The sequence below is a fragment of the Pectinophora gossypiella genome, chromosome 3 (genome assembly GCF_024362695.1).
Source record: "Pectinophora gossypiella chromosome 3, ilPecGoss1.1, whole genome shotgun sequence".
Classification (NCBI taxonomy): domain Eukaryota; kingdom Metazoa; phylum Arthropoda; class Insecta; order Lepidoptera; family Gelechiidae; genus Pectinophora; species Pectinophora gossypiella.
The window spans coordinates 16207815-16227596 of record NC_065406.1 but is presented as its reverse complement, the minus strand read 5'-3'; the positions used below and the strand labels follow the sequence as shown (position 1 = coordinate 16227596).

Sequence of the window (19782 nt, the reverse complement as noted above, 5' to 3'; positions counted from 1 at the left end):
AAATCGATGCAACTGTAAAATAACAGTCGTTATTTTATCCTTGAAACTTAGATAAGCCAGCAAGTTCTGAGAAGAACTATTGTTGACTCAATGAATGGCGGCAGGGTCACGCCAGCAGGTAGCCGGCAGACAATGGCGGCACGGGGCGCGGGGCGCGCGGCGGGGGGCTGCGGGGCGCAGCGCGGGGAGCTGCGGGGCGCAGCTCGGGACCTCTGAACAAACGACCGTTCGGGACGGCCGCTCGACGCAGAGTGAGCATAAGCACTAAACTTATTGAAAACTTATAGAATAAATATAAAAAAAAAAAAAAAAAAATCCAAACTCTGCATCGTACAAAACGTTTCAGTATCATACAGCACGTTATTAGTCAAATTGAGAGAACAGCAACGCACGTGTTAGCCCTAATTCGTGGAAAATTGTCTGAATGCGCTTGTTGGTAATTATAATTGAACAATTTTATTATCTCCCACGAGTCGAGATATATACGATGAGAATTGTTCCAATTGAATTTCGACCACGGCAGCAGTGTGATTTAAATAATTGAATTTATTTAATGGATTCCTATTGCAATCGCGTGATTCTAAATCACCATAACATAGTCACACACAACATATATATGTACACCCCTTTTCACGTCACTAATTTAAGAGCCACGCTCTTGTCGGCATAGCATTCTCCATGCTATTCATTAGGAAAAAATAGGACAGAGGTTTCCACACCCCTTTTACACAACATGAAATAGCATCACACCTGTCCCCTGAAGAGGTAGGAAGAGATAATATTGTTTATATTAAAAACCCACTCCTTGCCAGCTATGTTTAAGGCCAATGAAATAAGAGCGACCATATTGCCATTAACCGGGTACAGTGAAACTACGTAATATCAATTTTATCTATGCAATTTTTATAGCGAATAAATGATTATGATAGAAACATGAATACAATCTAATTAGGTTGAATTCAGTGGTGAACGCATAGAGCCCAAACCGGAATTCGAACCCCTGATACATAGATGTAAGTCGCGCGTTTTCCGAACAGGGCTATCACGGACTTAAGCTAATTATTCTTAAATTAACACTGTCACAGCCACTTAAATTATTTATTTATGTGTACACAAAATAACAGACAGAATAAACATATAAAGAAAACAGCCAGTACAGGTTAGCTTATCTCTAAGAAATTCTTATCTTATCTGAAACGCCTCCACCAATCACTGACATGGTTGTTGGAGGTGTTTACCTTAGAAGCCCGTACCAACGGCTTACGTGCCTTTCACACCTACTTTTTTGGATAAAAATTTGATACAGTCTCACAAAAAAGTGGTTTCTACAAAATCCCCATCGGGAAAGGATTCAGTACCTCTGTATCGTCAACTTAATTATCTAACCACGAGAGCTGAATGAATGTTTAGATAAGTGAATTTATTTAATGGCTTCCTATTGGTAACTGGCCATCGAATGATGCTAAATTGAGTTGACAAAATTATGTTACTGAAAGAATATTGGGGAGACCGCTTCGTTTCGAATTTCTATCGTTTTGGTAATTCACTTTTTTAAATTTAAGTCATTGTCTTGTGAGTCACCGGCTCGAACCCTAGTACCGAATTTGCACCAAGAGTTATTAATATCTCAAGTGAAATTTTCACTAACACAGTTGACTCGACCCGATACGGCTCACCACATAACACGTTAGTCTAACAGAAAGTTCGGTCAAGCGTGAGTACCAACTCAGTTGATCGTGCGATTTTGGTCAAATTTCGTGGCTGACATACCTGATAAGGTCTTTTGACGATTTGTCTCCTTCAGCGCTTGTCACTACCAGTACACTCCCGTACATAACTCCTGGGCACAGGCCTCCCCTCAATCAACCGGAGGGAGTATGGAGCATACTCCACAACGCTGCTGCACTGCGGGTTATAATAATAATAAGTCATTCATTTCATGCTGCAATAGCCAATACAAAAAATAGCTTAACCTAAATACCTACATATAGAAATAAAAAATAACGATTAAACTGCCGGAACTTTCTGTATTGTATCGGAGGTCCAGCTTGCTCGTGGGCACGTACAATATCATGTACCCACTTTAGAACCCTGTCGCACTATCATATTTGTCATTTAATGAGACTTACTGTTTAACTAGTTTGCCACAAAAGCATTGAAGTTCGTGTTGTCTTATGCGTGTTCTTCACTCCTAGCCAAGCAGATAAGTATTTGTGAACCAAATATTGAAGAAACTGTAATTCTAAATGAAAGCACACTCAGACCGAGGAGTTCTTCGGCACATAAACTGCATAAGAAATGAAGAAGCGAATCGCTTCCAATTGATAGGAGGAATATATTTGCATTCGTAACTGTGATAGTTATAAATGCTAATGGGTTGTTAATAATTAAAAAGGATAAAAAATACTGACTGGACTTGCATACTATTTATATTTGGTAAACGCGCTCGGTCTGCGATTGTTGAAGTAAAGCAACTTTCGCAAAGGCCGGTCATAGGATGCCCCAGCAGTGGGGACGTTAATGGGCTGATGATGATGATGATGATGTAAGTACGTAGTCGTTACATGAGTCATGTCAGGGGCCTATGGCGGCTCAGTAATAAGCCTGACACAACATATATACAAGAAGGAGAATACATCTTAGGGTATGCCAGGTAATAAAAATGTACACACGAGAATTCAGGTTGTATCGCTTTAACATAATTATATATAATTAATATTAATGAACACAAAAGCAATATGATATAACATCAATCTCGTTACATTCCTACACGGTCTCATCCCCTATTAATGTAATTGTCACCATTATTATACACCCACATACCTCAGTAAACATTAACTATATACCATACTTAATATACTACGGAATATCAAGACTAATAGCATAGTTATGTCACATCTTACATGACATTATTGCGGTAGGACATCGGAATACAATTTAGACAACATATGGGCACGTTCCGGATAATATTTACTTAAGTAAGTATTGTTACTCGGGTTTCGGGATTGAAAGGAAACGCAATGAGTTCAGGGATAAAACGAATTTATTCACTATACACACGATACATCTACCGCATAGGGCTTTGGGGTATAACTCTGTCACAGTCACTTCACTATAAAACACTGCACTTCACACGAAACACTACACTAAGTGCAGTGTTAAGCGCAGTGCTAGTGACACTGCTTAAAACACTGTCCTTCACTTCCACTTTTTCTTTAACTTCACTTTTCCTCTTCTTCTTCTTGTTTCGATCACTTTAAAAACTGGACTGTTTCTGGCTCTTCATATGCCCTTTGGTCTCGTACCAGAATAGTAGACTTTTTTCTCGAATATTCTCGAGTAGAACCTTTTAGTAAAGAAAGGACGATGCTACGCGTCAGGAAAGAGAAAGAAAGATTACGGTGACATTCCAGGACTCTCTGGTTTCGCTTACTGTACTATACACTATACAAAAAAAAAATCGCGCGACATCAAGCCACTCGCCGTAAAGAGTCTCGCCGTAGCGGGAATCGCTGGGAGTCACTGTCAACGCATTAATTCGTTTGTTTATGCGATGTGACATTGTCAATCCGTCACAGTAATAGTCCTTGCATAAGCCATGTCAGGGCATCGAGTAATACTACGTATAAAACGGCGGTAACTCTCTGCCCCGCACTAATTCGTATCGGGCGTCGAACTTACCCCTCTCGGTCTTACTTTAGTCTTAAATGGCCGTAAGCCGCTAAGGAGTAAGTGGGCACGCGCAGACTGTTTGTCTCGCTCGCACTTACGCGTTAGACGGCACACAGTAAAAATGAGGGACTTTCTAGACTAAATTCACCAAAATTAATATAGATGGCGTTGTTTTAAGTTTACGCGGTTATTATCATAATTAAAACACATAATAACGGGTTCTTACCGCGTTTAAATGGGGATATGAGACTCCCGATATTTCGACACTGTTGCAAGTGCCATGATCACGGGATAACTGATGAGATTGGAACCCGTTATTATGTGTTTTAATTATAGATGGCGTTGTCCAGTTAAAACGTGATAGCTACTTTTTTTTAATTATTCCAAAATACAATGTTATGGCAGAAGCATTCTAAAAATAATTGTTGCTTGATATTCAGATCACATTATGTATAGAATTATGATGCTACCTATATTGTTTCTCTTTATTTTGATCAGAATAATAGTGGGTGAAAGATGTAATTGTTCCTGGGTCTAATAAAAAGGGTCATCATTTATACCCAAAACATAGATGAAAGATGGACATGTCTGTTATCCATGAAATTGGAAAGTTAAACGAATAAAAGACTGTATAGCGCCATCTGTATTGATTTTGAGGAAAGTACCCTGGAGTATCCGAGTTTGATCAAGGCTCTTTGTTTGTCCGGCCAAGTAGTTTAAATGACGTAAGTGGGATTAAATCGCATCAAAAAATATTAGAGTCATCGTCAAGATGCTCTGGAAGCCGAACCCATTCTATAATATCCTTTTTTCTAAGAACTGTAAGCAAAGTTAGTCTATTTGAAAGTAATATAAATCAATACTTTCATAGCAGATTCTCATATAATCGCGGTAATCCAACTCAGTAGCTAGGAACAAACGAAAAAGGTTTCATTTCAAAGGCAGGATATTGAAAAGTATCCAAACATAGCTTCTTTGAATTATTCAACGGAACCGTGGTATGATTCTACGAAGCAATTGCGGAGCGAAAACATTAAACTACAGAGTATGAAATCGTACTGTACAATCAGCAATGAAAGTTTGTGAAAAATATAGTCGGGTTTATAAACCACTGAACATATTGTATGTTTCAATTCAAATTCAAAAATATCTTTATTCAATAAGTTACATAGTTACACTTGGAAGCGCCATTATTAACATAACGAACGTCTCATCCGCTTAAAACTAATGCAACCTGTATAGCCAGGAACAAGAAGCTGTAAGAAAAACCGCCATAGGGATGTTCTTTAAAAAAAAACTGTTATACAATTTAGTAATCTGGCTATCTAAGATCTCAGACAGATAATCCCATGCATTCACATCCTTATTAAACCACTAGCTTTTGCCCGCGACTTCGTCCGCGTGGCGTGTTATATAAGAGAGAGATCTTTGTGTGTGCAGTTTAGATTTTTTCATAAGTACATTTTTTTTTTCCCAATAACTCCCATTTTTCAAAATACAGCCAAAAATAAACTTTATATTTACTAAGGTATGCATGCATGCTAGATTGAATCAATTGAATGAATTGTTTTTTTTTAATTGATTGTTCATTGAGTTTTAATTTTAATACACACTTCCTCTCTTCCCTTCAACGTTGCTGTGCCCTACAGGGTCCATGTTTTAGTTCCTATGCCTATGTAACACCCCATTGTACTACATGGAATGCAATAAATAATTTAATTGAATTGAATTGAAAATCTATCTTACGCGGTTTCGATTTTTTCATACAAATGTTTTTTTCCCACTAACTCCCGTTTCCGTGGGAATTTTGCAATATCCTGTTGCAACTAAGCTTTAAGTTAACTAAGGTACTAAAGGTGATTTTTCATACAAAAGGATTTTCCCGTGGGAATTTCTCGTGGGAATTTCGGGAATTCCTTTCTTAATGCACCTCTACGGTACCTAAGGTACCTGCATGACAAATTTCAAACGTCTAACTTGAGTGGTTTAGATTTTTCATACAAAAGGATTTTCTTGCTAATTCCCGTTCTCGTGGGAATTTCGGGAATTCTTTTCTTATTGCACCTCTACGGTACTTAAGGTATCTGCATGCCAAATTTCAAACGTCTAACTTGAGTGGTTTAGATTTTTCATACAAAAGGATTTTCCCGCTAATTCCCGTTCCCGTGGGAATTTCGGGAATTCCTTTCTTAGTACACCTCTACGGTATCTAAGGTACCTGCATGACAAATTTCAAACATCTAACTTGAATGGTTTAGATTTTTCATACAAAAGGATTTTCCCGCTAATTCCCGTTCTCGTGGGAATTTCGGGAATTCCTTTCTTAATGCACCTCTACGGTACCTAAGGTACCTGCATGACAAATTTTAAACGTCTAACTTGAGTGGTTTAGATTTTTCATACAAAAGGATTTTCTTGCTAATTCCCGTTCTCGTGGGAATTTCGGGAATTCCTTTCTTAGTACACCTCTACGGTACTTAAGGTATCTGCATGCCAAATTTCAAACGTCTAACTTGAGTGGTTTAGATTTTTCATACAAAAGGTTTTTTCGCTAATTCCCGTTCCCGTAGGAATTTCGGAAATTCCTTTCTTAGTACACCTCTACGGTATCTAAGGTACCTGCATGCCAAATTTCAAACGTCTAACTTGAGTGGTTTAGATTTTTCATACAAAAGGATTTTCCCGCTAATTCCCGTTCCCGTAGGATTTTCGGGAATTCCTTTCTTAGTGCACCTCTACGGTATCTAAGGTACCTGCATGCCAAATTTCAAACGTCTAACTTGAGTGGTTTAGATTTTTCATACAAAAGAATTTCCCTTCACTACTCTGCTCCTATTGATTGTAGCGTGATAAAAAGTATACTATAACCTGTCCAGGAGTGTGAAGAATAATTGTACCAAGTTTCATTAAAATCCGTCCAGTAGTTTTTGTTTCTATAAGGAACATACAGACAGACAGACAGACAGACAGACAGACAGACAGACAGACAGACAGACAGACAGACAGACAAAAATTTTACTGATTGCATTTTTGGCATCAGTATCGACCACTTATCACCCCCTGATAGTTATTTTGAAAAAATATTTAATGTACAGAATTGACCTCTCTACAGATTTATTATAAGTATAGATTACAAAATTTCTGTTTAATTACTGTCTTAAAGCTGTTCAAAGGTAACTTCGGAATACAAACACATAATAACGGGTTCTTACCGCGTTTAATATCGGGAGTCTCATATCCCTGATTTAAACGTGGTAAGAACCTATTATTATGTGTTTTAATTATGATAATAACCGCGTAAACCTAAAACAATGTGTAAGTTCTAAATGTCAATGGGAAGTTTTCCAGATTACCTCTAGTCCGGCTTATGTTTATTAACGTAACTTATTGTAGATTTCATTGAGCCGGCATTAACTTTGCTTGGATAAAGGGGTGCGCTCAGGGCTCTCAACCGATACAAAATTAAGACAATAGGCCCGAGAGTGCCTAGACGGGCGGGAATCTCTTCTCAGGGCATCGTCTGAGAGGATTTATTTGAAAGAATCAATCGACTAGTGGGCTAGTAGCGATAAGAGGCGAAAGATTCGGCGTCGATCTCCTTGAACGGAGAGAACGCTCGACGCCCCGCGAGCCCCTGAACGCGGCCTAATTATGTTTTGACAGCTGTGTACGCGACGGAAAAATCCACTTTGATAATAGCTTAGTATCATGGTCTGAATCATCCCCTCAGTATTCGTTACGATGTCACTAACACCTTGTATAATGCACGATGATTCTACGTAAGCAGCTACTTAACAGCTTATAGCGCAGCCCTCGCGGCACGATCAACTGCGCCGCGAATTAAAGCGAGGGCTTTGACCAATAATTATAGACGTATGACGTCTATCCGCGTAGATAGCATTAGCTGCGTCTATTGGTGGAAACGCGGTGCGCACGGCTTTCTTTTTTTTTCTTTTTAAATTAAGATAGGTTTGCTCTTGACTTCGTTCTTCCATAAGGAGAAGAAGAGATCGACGTTGGAACGAGTTTACCCAGAAAATATGCCTATTCACCCGTGATTTAAAGGACCCCAGCTTATAAGATTCAGGAAACACCGACGCCGGCAGCCCATTCCATTCCTTGGCTGTGCGCATTATGAAGGCTGAAGCGAAGCGCTTGGTGCGGATTAGTGGTATGTCAACCAAGTAAGGATGGTAACCCGCCGTACGGTTCTAATGACCGTTTAAAGGTAGAAACAATCCATTCTAGTTTTTATGACCTGAACGCGTTCTATATTTTTAATCCGCTCCGAGAAGTAGATATCTACTGTTAGGTTTTAGTTAGTTAATTTGGTTTATAATAATAAATGACGGTTTTTCAGGCTAAGTTCCTCAAAAACAATATAGATGGCGTTGTACAGATTTTCCTCTGTTTAACCTTATAATTTCATGGATAACAGACATAAAATATGCATCTTTAATCTTTGTTTCTTGGTATAAACGATGACCCTTTTTATTACACCTAGGCACAATTACGTCTTCCACTTATTATTATTCTGATAAAAAAAAACGAGAAGCAATATAGATAGCAACATAGTTCTATACATAATGTGATCCAAATATCAAGCAACAATCATACAATAATCGTATATGCTTCTGCCATAGCATTGTATTTTGGAATAATTATTATTATGTTCCCGAGTAATAAGAAAATAGGTAATTATTAATAATAGTATATGCTTCTGCCATAGCATTGTATTTTGGAATAATTATTATTATGTTCCCGAGTAATAAGAAAATAGGTAATTATTGCGTTAAAGCTATCAACGCCGTTTATTATTTTTGGTGAACTTAGCCTGGAAAGTCCAGGGAGAAGTGAATACATTCGTTTCTCCCTGGACTCAGTGAGTTTCCTTCCAATCCGGAAACCCACTTCCGTAACATTATTGTTTATTCTATAGTTTTGCTGGAAATTAATAATAAACTTTTATAGAAATAGAAATACTCTTTATTTGCTTTTGTAAAGGGTACATTAATAGATGGATGCTCATAAAAGTCTCTCCTATCTATCTATCTTATCCATCTATCTATCTATTTATGTTATCTATCTTTAATGTCCAAGAAAACAATAATAATCCAGGTCTGTACAATACCTACCACGAGCCACTACGGTGGCTCAGTACGCGAACATAATAAGTAGAATGTATACTAGAATCTAGTGACAAAAGTAACCAAAATTGTTAGTATACCTTATTCTCCGTTACTCGTATTAGTTATATAATTATCACACCTCCAGATATTAGCAGCCTTTTTTACATAAATCTAGAGGATTTTCCTTCAATTAATTGCGCATAGTTAAACGAACATCGAGGCATGTGCTTCGCGTGTATTTCGCATTGCAAGGCGTACGGCGTGTGGCGTGCGGAACATGACTCACAAGCATTGTTTGTATACGCCTTAATAAGCAAACCTACTCTATCGTTATGATTATTCTACTGCACGTCGGCATAACTTAACATAAACATACGTCCCAATGCGGCGGCGATATGTAGCATAGTCGTCCACGCTGTTTCATGTTGCTCGTAGGGCTTGGGATAGTAGCCCAGGACTAACGGCTTATCGTGCATTCCGAAGCACAGAATCATCATACTTTACAACACAATTATTACCGAGTGAGATAGATGCTACACTCGCTCTTCTTTCTTTATTAATCTTTATTATAATTACAATGAGGAGCGAGTCTATTTATTTACCCGAAAAAAATCTGGAAACTAAATCATATCAATTGGGACGTGTACTAAGTTCAAAATCTATATCTATACTTATAATAAATCTGTAGAGAGGTCAATTCTGTACATTAAATATTTTTTCAAAATAACTATCAGGGGGTGATAAGTGATCGATACTGATGCCAAAAATGCAATCAGTAAAATTTTTGTCTGTCTGTCTGTCTGTCTGTCTGTCTGTCTGTCTGTCTGTCTGTCTGTCTGTCTGTATGTTCCTTATAGAAACAAAAACTACTGGACGGATTTTAATGAAACTTGGTTCAATTATTCTTCACACTCCTGGACAGGTTATAGTATACTTTTCATCACGCTACAATCAATAGGAGCAGAGTAGTGAAGGGAAATCCTTTTGTATGAAAAATCTAAACCACTCAAGATAGACGTTTGAAATTTGGCAAGCAGGTACCTTAGATACCGTAGAGGTGCACTAAGAAAGGAATTCCCGAAATTCCCACGGGAACGGGAATTAGCGGGAAAATCCTTTTGTATGAAAAATCTAAACCACTCAAGTTAGACGTTTGAAATTTGGCATGCAGATACCTTAGGTACCGTAGAGGTGCATTAAGAAAGGAATTCCCGAAATTCTCACGAGAACGGGAATTAGCGGGAAAATCCTTTTGTATGAAAAATCTAAACCACTCAAGTTAGACCATGCAGGTACCTTAGATACCGTAAAGGTGTACTAAGAAAGGAATTCCCGAAATTGATACAGGAACGGGAATTAGCGGGAAAATCCTTTTGTATGAAAAATCTAAACCATTCAAGTTAGATGTTTGAAATTTAGCACGCAGGTACCTTAGATACCGTAGAGGTGCACTAAGAAAAGAATTCCCGAAATTCCCACGGGAACGGGAATTAGCGGGAAAATCCTTTTGTATGAAAAATTAAACCGCTTAAGTTAGACGCTTGAAATTTGGCATGCAGGTACCTTAGTTAACTTAAAGCTTAGTTGCAACAGGATATTGCAAAATTCCCACGGAAACGGGAGTTAGCGGGAAAAAAAACATTTGTATGAAAAAATCGAAACCGCGTAAGATAGATGTTTTCAATTCAATTCAATTAAATTATTTATTGCATTCCATGTAGTACAATGGGGTGTTACATAGGCATAGGAACTAAAACATGGACCCTGTAGGGCACAGCAACGTTGAAGAGAAGAGAGGAAGTGTGTATTAAAATTAAAACTCAATGAACAATCAATTAAAAAAAAAAACAATTCAATCAATTGATTCAATCTAGCATGCATGCATTGCATGCATACCTTAGTAAATATAAAGTTTATTTTTGGCTGTATTTTGAAAAATGGGAGTTATTGGGAAAAAAACTGTATGAAAAAATCTAAACTGCATAAATTAGATGCTTGAAATTTGATATGCACTCCCACACACACAAAGATCTCTCTCTTATATAACACGCCACGCGGACGAAGTTGCGGGCAAAAGCTAGTAAATTATAAAATTCTGATTTTACTAAATAAGGATAGATGTAAAACTAACGAAAAACATTTTCTTTTTAACTTATTTATGAATTTTGATCAAGAAAAACGTAATAATAAGTCCGACATTCTCTCATTTTCTATGACGTCACAGTGTGCTTTTTCATACAAATTCCACAGTATTTTCATGTTTTGTAGTTAAGTGAAAATTACTTAACTGATTTGACTAGTTGGAAACTAGCCTAATATCTATGATCCAAACATGAATTCAAACTCATAAAGACGAATTTTGTGGTTTGATTCGGATCCGTAAAACTTGGAACACAATCTTCCATCAGTTTCAGTAGACGGTGGTAGCCACGTCCTATAGCAGTGGCTTGTAGTCCCACCGAGTAGTCAGCTAGATAATATTTTACGGAGCCACTACGTGACAATGTGGGTTGCGGTTGGAAGTGTTATAGGAACCGAGCACTCGATTTTAAACCACAATTTATGGTTCGTTTCGTTCCTTAACACCCTGGTTTGGTGAATGCTATACTACTTCTTTATTTGATACTTTGTTTAAGAATTCAATGTTTTATTATTGAATTGATACTTTGATTGTTTGACCCGTTGTAGTCCAGTAGGTAGAACGCTTGCCCCTCACTTTGAGGTTGCAGGTTTGAAACCAGCAGCCTAAACCAATGATTGTCGAATTTGTTTTCTAATTCATGTTTGGATAATAAATGGTTATCACGTGCTCAGCGGTGAAGAAAAACATCGTGAGGAAACCCACATTCCCGAGAAATGACTTAAACGACTTAACTTGTATTGGGCTAGTTTTCCCTTCGCGGGTTGGAAGGTCAGACAAGCAGTCGCTTCTGTAAAAAAAACCAGACTTGTCAAATCTTCAAGTTAGGTAAAAACGGGAGAATGGAGATGATAATTGATTTGGTTTTTGGAGATTTACAACTTTCTTTACAGAGGGGCAGCAGTAACGTTACTGTCAGTACTATTCAGCAGAGGACAGGAGTCCTAGGCTTTGAAATAGACTACTCTTGCCGCCATCCCACTCGTGTCAGACAGAGCACTGCGAAAGCAGGAGGGAAACCACTGCCCTATATTTTCCTAAAAAGTAGCATGGAGAATGCAACACCGACAAGAGCGTGGCTTTTAATTTGAGTGATGATAACTTTGGAACTGAGAAGGCAATTTTAAAGCAAAGATACATGAGAGGCACGCACTCATTATGAAGGACAATGAGTGACGAGGACGCAATGTTACGACAAAGCCCGCGTGGTACATACATACAAAATCTCACACCTATTTCCCATCAGCTTCAATCCTGACATACTTCTCTTGCTTCCTACACATTAATCAATCGTTTCATACAATCTATTTATCTTTTTCATATTTAGAATTCAACCTGAAAAAAGAATCATTTTTAATATTTATTTAGATATTAGGAATTGTAGTTTTCACCACCAATAAGTATGAATCCTATTATATAGGTACTGATTAGAAAGGCAATATCTTACAAATTACAATGCAATTGAAATAGAACGCATCGTAATAATTCATCCGCCACCTGAATTGGAAATTATAAATCCTTTTGAATAACTCCCCAAGTCTGGAAAGTTCGAGAACATTCTAGAACATTCCAGAACCTTCGCAATAATAGCACAAGAATAACGTCACCACGTAATATTCGCTGTGCAATTTATGTATGGGACATACCTAATAGTCTACCATTTATGGTCAGTCACATCTCTAGCGCGAGCAAGCCAACGCGTCTCAATGTTTGGATCTTGTAATTAAATTAATATCCTAAGTAATACAGTTCATTCAATTGTTTGTGTGGGGTTTTATTGAAATTACCAGCGCTCCCTACATAATGGTCCTTCGTCGTCGTTGCAAGGTCCAAGGTTGAGCAGCTTTTCCGCGTCGCGAGTGTGGCTCACAAAAATTTTCATCCGCCATTAAAATTCTCTACGTGAGAAACGTGTCTTTATTGACAAAATCGTGGACTGTTAAGTCGCGTTTAAGTAATTTTTATTACAAATAAGTGCAGTGGTTGCCCGATGATGCTATAATCGTCTTAATAAACTCTGTCACGTCGTCGCTGTTAAGTGATATTTTAAATTTTAAATCTCTACGTGAGAAAACAAGCGTGAACTGTTAAGTTGCGTTTGCCAATTAGTGCAATGAACGTTGCTGTTAAGTGACTTTAAAGTTCATAAAAGTGCATTTAATTAATAATTCAAAACAATTTATTTGTTTATCTTCCATTTTTCATGGTTGTGGTGCGATGCTATAATCGCACGAACGGAGAACTTTGTCGTGAACTTTGTGTACAAACCAATTTTTCATGCAAAGGATGCTGCTATAAGTGTCAATTTAATCTTCGTGTAATATTTAATTTCGTCTTCGTGTTCAAGACTAAAAAGTGCGGATTGAAAACAATTAAAATAAATAATTAAATTCTCGAACTTCGAGTTGTTGCCGAGAGTGTGAACGCGCCTGAACGCATCGTGGTGCACCATAGACACAATATTGACATCGACGCCCGCGCTCACCGCTCAGCTCCGCGTGTGAGCGTCGCACCCCGCAGATGTTAGAGGGGGACTGGGGGACGAACGCGGAAGCAGCCAACGCCCAGTTGACGCCATCTTGTCATTCTTGTTATCATCACTGATAGCGTGAAATTCGTTCACAACGCATATTTTTATTTTTCAATTTAAAGCTGTTTTACAGTGTTGTTTTACATAAATATTTTTAATTTAACTCACAACTATGGAGTTAAATAAATTGATTGCCGCCCGAGGCGTTGCTAAAGCAACAATTACGAGGCTTTTTAATCTCTGCCAAGATGGGATGGCACTGGAAAAATTGAAACCCAGTGAGTGCGAAGTTAGAAAAAAGAGGCTTATCCAGGTATTTCAGGAGTACTGTGACACTAATCTGAACATTTCAGTTTTAGACCAGAGTAGCGCAGAGGACATCGCCAAGTACGAAGAGCTGTACTTGTCAACGCTGGCTATATTTGAAGAGGCCTTACTACCTCAGGCTTCAGGTAAATGCATGAGCATGGTCTCCGGCGCTGCATGCGAGGATGGAATTACTGGAATGCACCGATTACCACCCATCAACATAAATAAATTTAGCGGAGAGGTATGTAATTACCAAAACTTTATAAGCCTTTTTAAAAGCATTATTGATTCAAATGCAAAACTGTCGCCATGCGACAAACTATATTATTTAAAGTCCTTCTTGGAAGGTGAAGCTGCGGGTTTGATTATGCATCTTAGCCTCAAAGCTGAAAATTATACAGTTGCACTGCAACTTTTAGAAGAAAGATTTGACAACAAAAATAAAATCATCAACACTCACATTAACTCACTGCTAGACATGCAAGTTATGACAAGGTGTACGGCTTCTGCATTAAGGGAAATTGTTTCTAAAACAAGACAACATCTGGGAGCTTTACAAAACATGGACGTGCCTACTAACCATTGGGATTTGATAATAATATGCATTTTGCAACGCAAAGTTGACCCATACAGCCTGAGATGCTTTCATCTGGAGTTAAAAGAAGAATTGCCTGATTTAAAATCCTTTCTTAAATTTTTAGAACAACGAGCAGCAGCACTTGAGACTGTGGCAAACAGCGGCCAAGGTCATGGGAGTGGTGCAGTGAACAGCAGCCGCGGAGCGAGCCTGGTAGCCATCACAAACACACAACGAACACCACCTAGTAACTGCAGGTTCTGTAATGCAAGGTACCACAAACTACATATGTGTGAAAGGTTCAAACTGGCCTCGCTATCTGACCGTGTACAATTTGTAACAACAAATAAGCTGTGTCAACTTTGTTTAAACAAGCATCCTAACAAGTGCAAATTCATTTTTAAATGCTCATTTTGTAAGGAAAAACACAACAGTTTACTACATCAGGATAATCCAGAGAAAGTTATCAAACAGGTAGCACTTTCCATAAATAAATGTGATGATGTTTTGTTGCCAACTATTAAAGTCAAATTAATTGATAAAAATGGCCACAAATTTTATGTCAAGGCGCTTTGTGACTCTGGTAGTCAACTTTCATTTGTATTATCTGATTTGACAGATAAAATTAATTGCAATTTAACTGATGAGCATATGTCCATCAGTGGGATTTGTGATGATAAAAATAAAATAAACCAAAAAGCGTCGTTTCAAATTTATTCAATTAATAATAATAGCAAGTTGGATATATCTTGTTGTGTCGTGCCAAAAATAACCTGTGACTTACCACAGTTTAAAATTGATGCAAACAGCATTAATATGCCCTCTCATATTAAATTAGCAGACCCAGACTTTTATAAGTGTGACAAAATAAGCCTACTGTTAGGTTGTGATTTGTTCTTTCAAATCTTATTGCGTGACAAGCTTCCGCTTACTGCTGGATTGTGTTTGCATAATACACTCTTCGGCTATGTTGTGGCTGGCAAGGTGTCGGAGAGCAGTGCTTCTTCTCTGTGCAGCAATACAGTAAGTATAAATAATGATGAACAGGTAATTCAATCTAAAAATGAAAATGACAGTTTAGACAGTTTAGAAATAAATATGCAGAATTTTTGGAAATGTGAACAAGTCTCTGAGATCTACAAGGAAGCTGCTTCAGACCAAGAATTAGCTGAATCGATTTTCACCGAGTCTATGGTGCTAGAGGATGGTAGATTTCAGGTGGACTTGCCATTGAAGCAAAATTTAGATCAATTGAAGCTAGGAGATTCACTTTCTCGTGCTATTCAGCGTTTTCATAACCTTGAAAAAAGATTTGCTAAGGATCCTGTTCTCTTTAAAAAGTACAAGGCTTTCATTGAAGAATATTTGTCTTTAGGTCATGCAGAATATGTCGACATTGAAATATATGATTTAGAGAGTGGTCAAATTTATTTCTTACCCCATCACCCCGTTATGAATGAAAATAGTAGTACAACTAAGCTAAGGGTTGTTTTTGATGGTTCGATGTTCACCAATTTGGGGATTTCATTAAATGATGTTTTATTGAACGGTCCATGCGTTCAAAATGAGTTGTTTAACATTCTAATTTTGTTTAGATTGCACAAGTATGTTTTTGTCACTGACATACAAAAAATGTTTAGACAAGTGAAGCTTAACAAAGCTCACTGTCAATTACAAAATATTTTATGGAGGGATTCGCCTCAAGAAGGCTTGAAATGTATACAATTACAAACCGTAACCTACGGCTTGAAAAGCTCCACATTTTTGGCAACAAGGTGTTTGGTAGAATTGGCTCACAGATATAAGGATTTGTATCCATTAGGGGCATCTATCTTAATAAACAATACATACATTGATGATGCTAATGTAGGTAGCAATGACATTGATTCATTAATTGAGATGAAAAAACAATTGATAGAATTGTTGAAACTTGGAGGGTTTACACTTCATAAGTGGAGTTCAAATGACAAAAAAGTATTAAATGACATTCCTCCAGAATCAAAACAATTTACTGAGATTGATTTGTGTAAAGATGAAAACCAGTGTGTCAAAACATTGGGGGTTTCTTATAATATTCATTCTGATACACTTAAACTCACAAGCCCTCAGCAAGTATTATTGGAAACTTATACAAAGCGCCAAGCATTAAGTTTCATTAGTAAAATGTTTGATCCTTTGGGTCTTGTAGGCCCAATCATTGTGCTTGCAAAGATTATTATGCAGTTAACTTGGTTAGCTAAAGTTTCATGGGATTCTCCTCTCCCTTCTGAATTAAATAAAATGTTTATAAAGTTTGCTCAAAACTTAAATGATATGAAGCCAATAATAATTAAAAGAAATACTGACACAAGTAATGCACAAGTCATTGAGTTAGTAGGGTTTTCAGACGCCTCAAACAAGGCCTATGGGTGTTGTGTGTATTTAAGAGTGATTGACAAGGAAGGGAACGTTAAAGTCAATTTATTGTGCTCAAAATCAAGGATAAATCCTATTAAACCTTTAAGCACACCTCGCCTCGAACTTAACAGTGCGTTATTACTAGCCAAATTAGTGAAAAAGATTTATGATCAAATGATCAATGCAGGCTTCAAACTCAAAGTACATTTATATGTGGATTCTCAAATAGTTCTCTCTTGGTTGAATACAGCCCCTGCTAAGCTAGGTGTGTATGTAGCTAATAGGGTGAAGGCAATCTGCGAGCTGACAGAAACTTTTTCATGGTCATATGTCAACACAATGGAAAATCCTGCTGACTGCTTGTCCCGGGGAGTGGATGCCCACTTACTAGTGAATGTTGACCTGTGGTGGCATGGGCCACAGTTCTTACAGAACGCAGATTGGGCTCACAGCTCTGAGAACACTACAATACTTACTGATATCCCTGAAATGAAGGTCTGCAATGTAGTTACTACTCCTAGTAATGAAACTTTCAAATTTTTGTCTAAGTATTCAGACATAAACAAAATGAAACGAGTTCTCGCGTTCATATATAGATTTATTAACAATTGTAAAGTAAAAAAAGAGAAAAGGGAATCTGGATATTTGACATGCAAGGAATTGAACTTTGCCTTAAATATGATAATTAAACATGATCAAAATGAGCACTTTGCTGATGAAATTAGAGATTTGTTGTCTAATAAACCCATAAAGTCCAACTTAAAATCGTTGAATCCTTTCATAGATGGAATGGGAATTCTTCGCGTTGGGGGTAGGTTGCAGAATGCTGCCATTCCATATCAGCAAAGGCACCCAGTGATTTTGCCTAAAAAATCTGTTATAACACATTTGATAATTCACAATGAACACAGATGTTTATTGCACGCTAGTCAGAAGTTATTACTTGCTAGTTTACACCAAAGGTACTATTTAATAAACGGTATTAGGGAAATTAAGCATGTTATTTACAAGTGTGTGACTTGCTTCAAGATTAAAGCAAAGGCATCTCATCAATTGATGGGCTCTCTTCCCTCAGATAGGGTTAACCCCAGTAGGCCATTTGAAAAAGTAGGGATTGATTTTGGAGGTCCATTTTCCATTAAATTGCACAGAGTTAGAAAACCTCTAATACTGAAGGCATACATAGTACTATTTGTTTGTTTTATAACAAAGGCCATACATATTGAACTGGTGTCAAACATGACAACAGAATGCTTTTTACAATGTTTAAAAAGATTTATTTCACGCCGAAACAAACCCTCTGTTATCTATTGTGACAATGGTTCAACCTTCAAAGGTGCAAAGAACCAACTTAAGGAGCTTCACTCATTGCACTCTAATAAAAAACATCAAGATCAAGTAGGTCATTATGCCTCTAATCTAGGCATTCAGTTCAGCTTTATACCCAGCTACTCACCTGTATTCGGAGGGCTATGGGAAGCAGGAATAAAAAGTGCAAAATACCATTTGAAGAGGGTTGTAGGTCAGCAAATTTTAACATATGAAGAGTTAAACTCAGTTATAATTCAAATAGAGGGCATTTTGAATTCTAGGCCAATACTGTCTTTACCATTAGTGGATTCTAATGACATGTCCTACTTAACTCCAGCACACTTTTTGACTGGAACCAGTTTAACATCTTATCCTGAACCTGATCTTACAGATGTTCCCATCAGTCGCTTGTCATTTTGGAGACAGTGTACACAAATGATTCAAAGTTTTTGGAAGACTTGGTCAAAGCAATATTTGACACAGCTTCAGAGCAGGCCAAAGTGGCACCGTAATGTTCCTAATATCAAAAAAGATAGCTTGGTCATTTTAAAGATGGATAATACATCACCTTTGGTCTGGCCAATGGCACGAGTCGAACAGGTATTTCCAGGGTCAGATAGCAAGGTCAGGGCTTTAACAGTCAGAACCAGTAAGGGTACTGTCATACGAACTAGTGTGACAAAAGTTTGTGTCCTACCTATACATTAATAGGTTTGTGGTGGTTACCATGCTGGATTTGTGGTGCTGGTCATACTCCCAGGTGTATGTACAAGGCTATGCCTTCCTATTTGTGCTACATACATAATTGTTACTTTAATTTTTTTGTACCTATTGTTTTATTGTGCAACAAGTATTATTATTAAGCATAAATTAATATTTAGTTACTGATTGTAATTGCAAAACATTTATTGTTAACTAATTCTTTAGATGGCTTAGTAATCTTGTTGTAATTGAATATATTTTTTGTGTTCCTGCTGCAGCCAGTGGTAATATACTGATCCCAAGAGAATTTCTCGTAGGGCTGGTCTGCACAGAGATATACGGTTTAAAAACCTGTTAAGTTTATATAAAGTAGGTAACAGTGGTATGTGATACCTATTGTTTCTTATTCAGTTACTGCCTATCCTTGCAGATAATTAAAAAATACTGAATATTTCCTAAATTTGCTTTTTCAACAGAATTTATTTAAGGATATATGGCTGTGCTTAGTTTGTATTCCTTAAATTTTATTTTTTAATTACTTAAATCACAAGATGTGAATTTAATTTTTATTTCTCACTAAAATTAGTGATTAGGTGTTTTATGTTATACTTACCATTCATGTAAATATCACAGGAGAAAAGTGATAATTGTTCTTTTAAGTTCATTCTAATGTGAGATTATTCTTATAATGTAATGACTAGATAACTTAAGTACTTACTTACCTATATAAAGTTTTAAATACTTACTGCCAATCTTGGTACCTATAATGTTGTTGTGCATAGCATATAAGATAAGTATGGGTTTAATACAAAATTTGTAAGTTTATATACCTGTGTATAACTTCATGGTTTCAAGTTGATAATATGAAAAACAAAATAAGGTTTGTAATTAAGATTTAATTAATTCAAGGTTTTAAAAAAAAGAAAATAAGAACTATGGTTGTATAACTTATAATTCATTTAAATAATTTGTTTTGTATAACAGTAAATTTGACTTTTTTGCTGTCCCCAATTTA

General features: G+C 37.1%; 1 protein-coding gene across 1 annotated transcript; it reads left to right on the top strand.

The window, feature by feature from the left end:
• The first annotated feature begins 13489 nt into the window (after positions 1–13489).
• On the top strand, positions 13490–16405 carry LOC126382168 (uncharacterized). The gene is made up of 3 exons (XM_050031950.1): positions 13490–13749; positions 13825–14021; positions 14482–16405. Exons 1-3 carry the CDS (start codon positions 13644–13646, stop codon positions 14545–14547), a joined length of 369 nt encoding a protein of 122 aa, XP_049887907.1. The 5' UTR covers positions 13490–13643; the 3' UTR covers positions 14548–16405.
• Positions 16406–19782: the final 3377 nt, after the last annotated feature.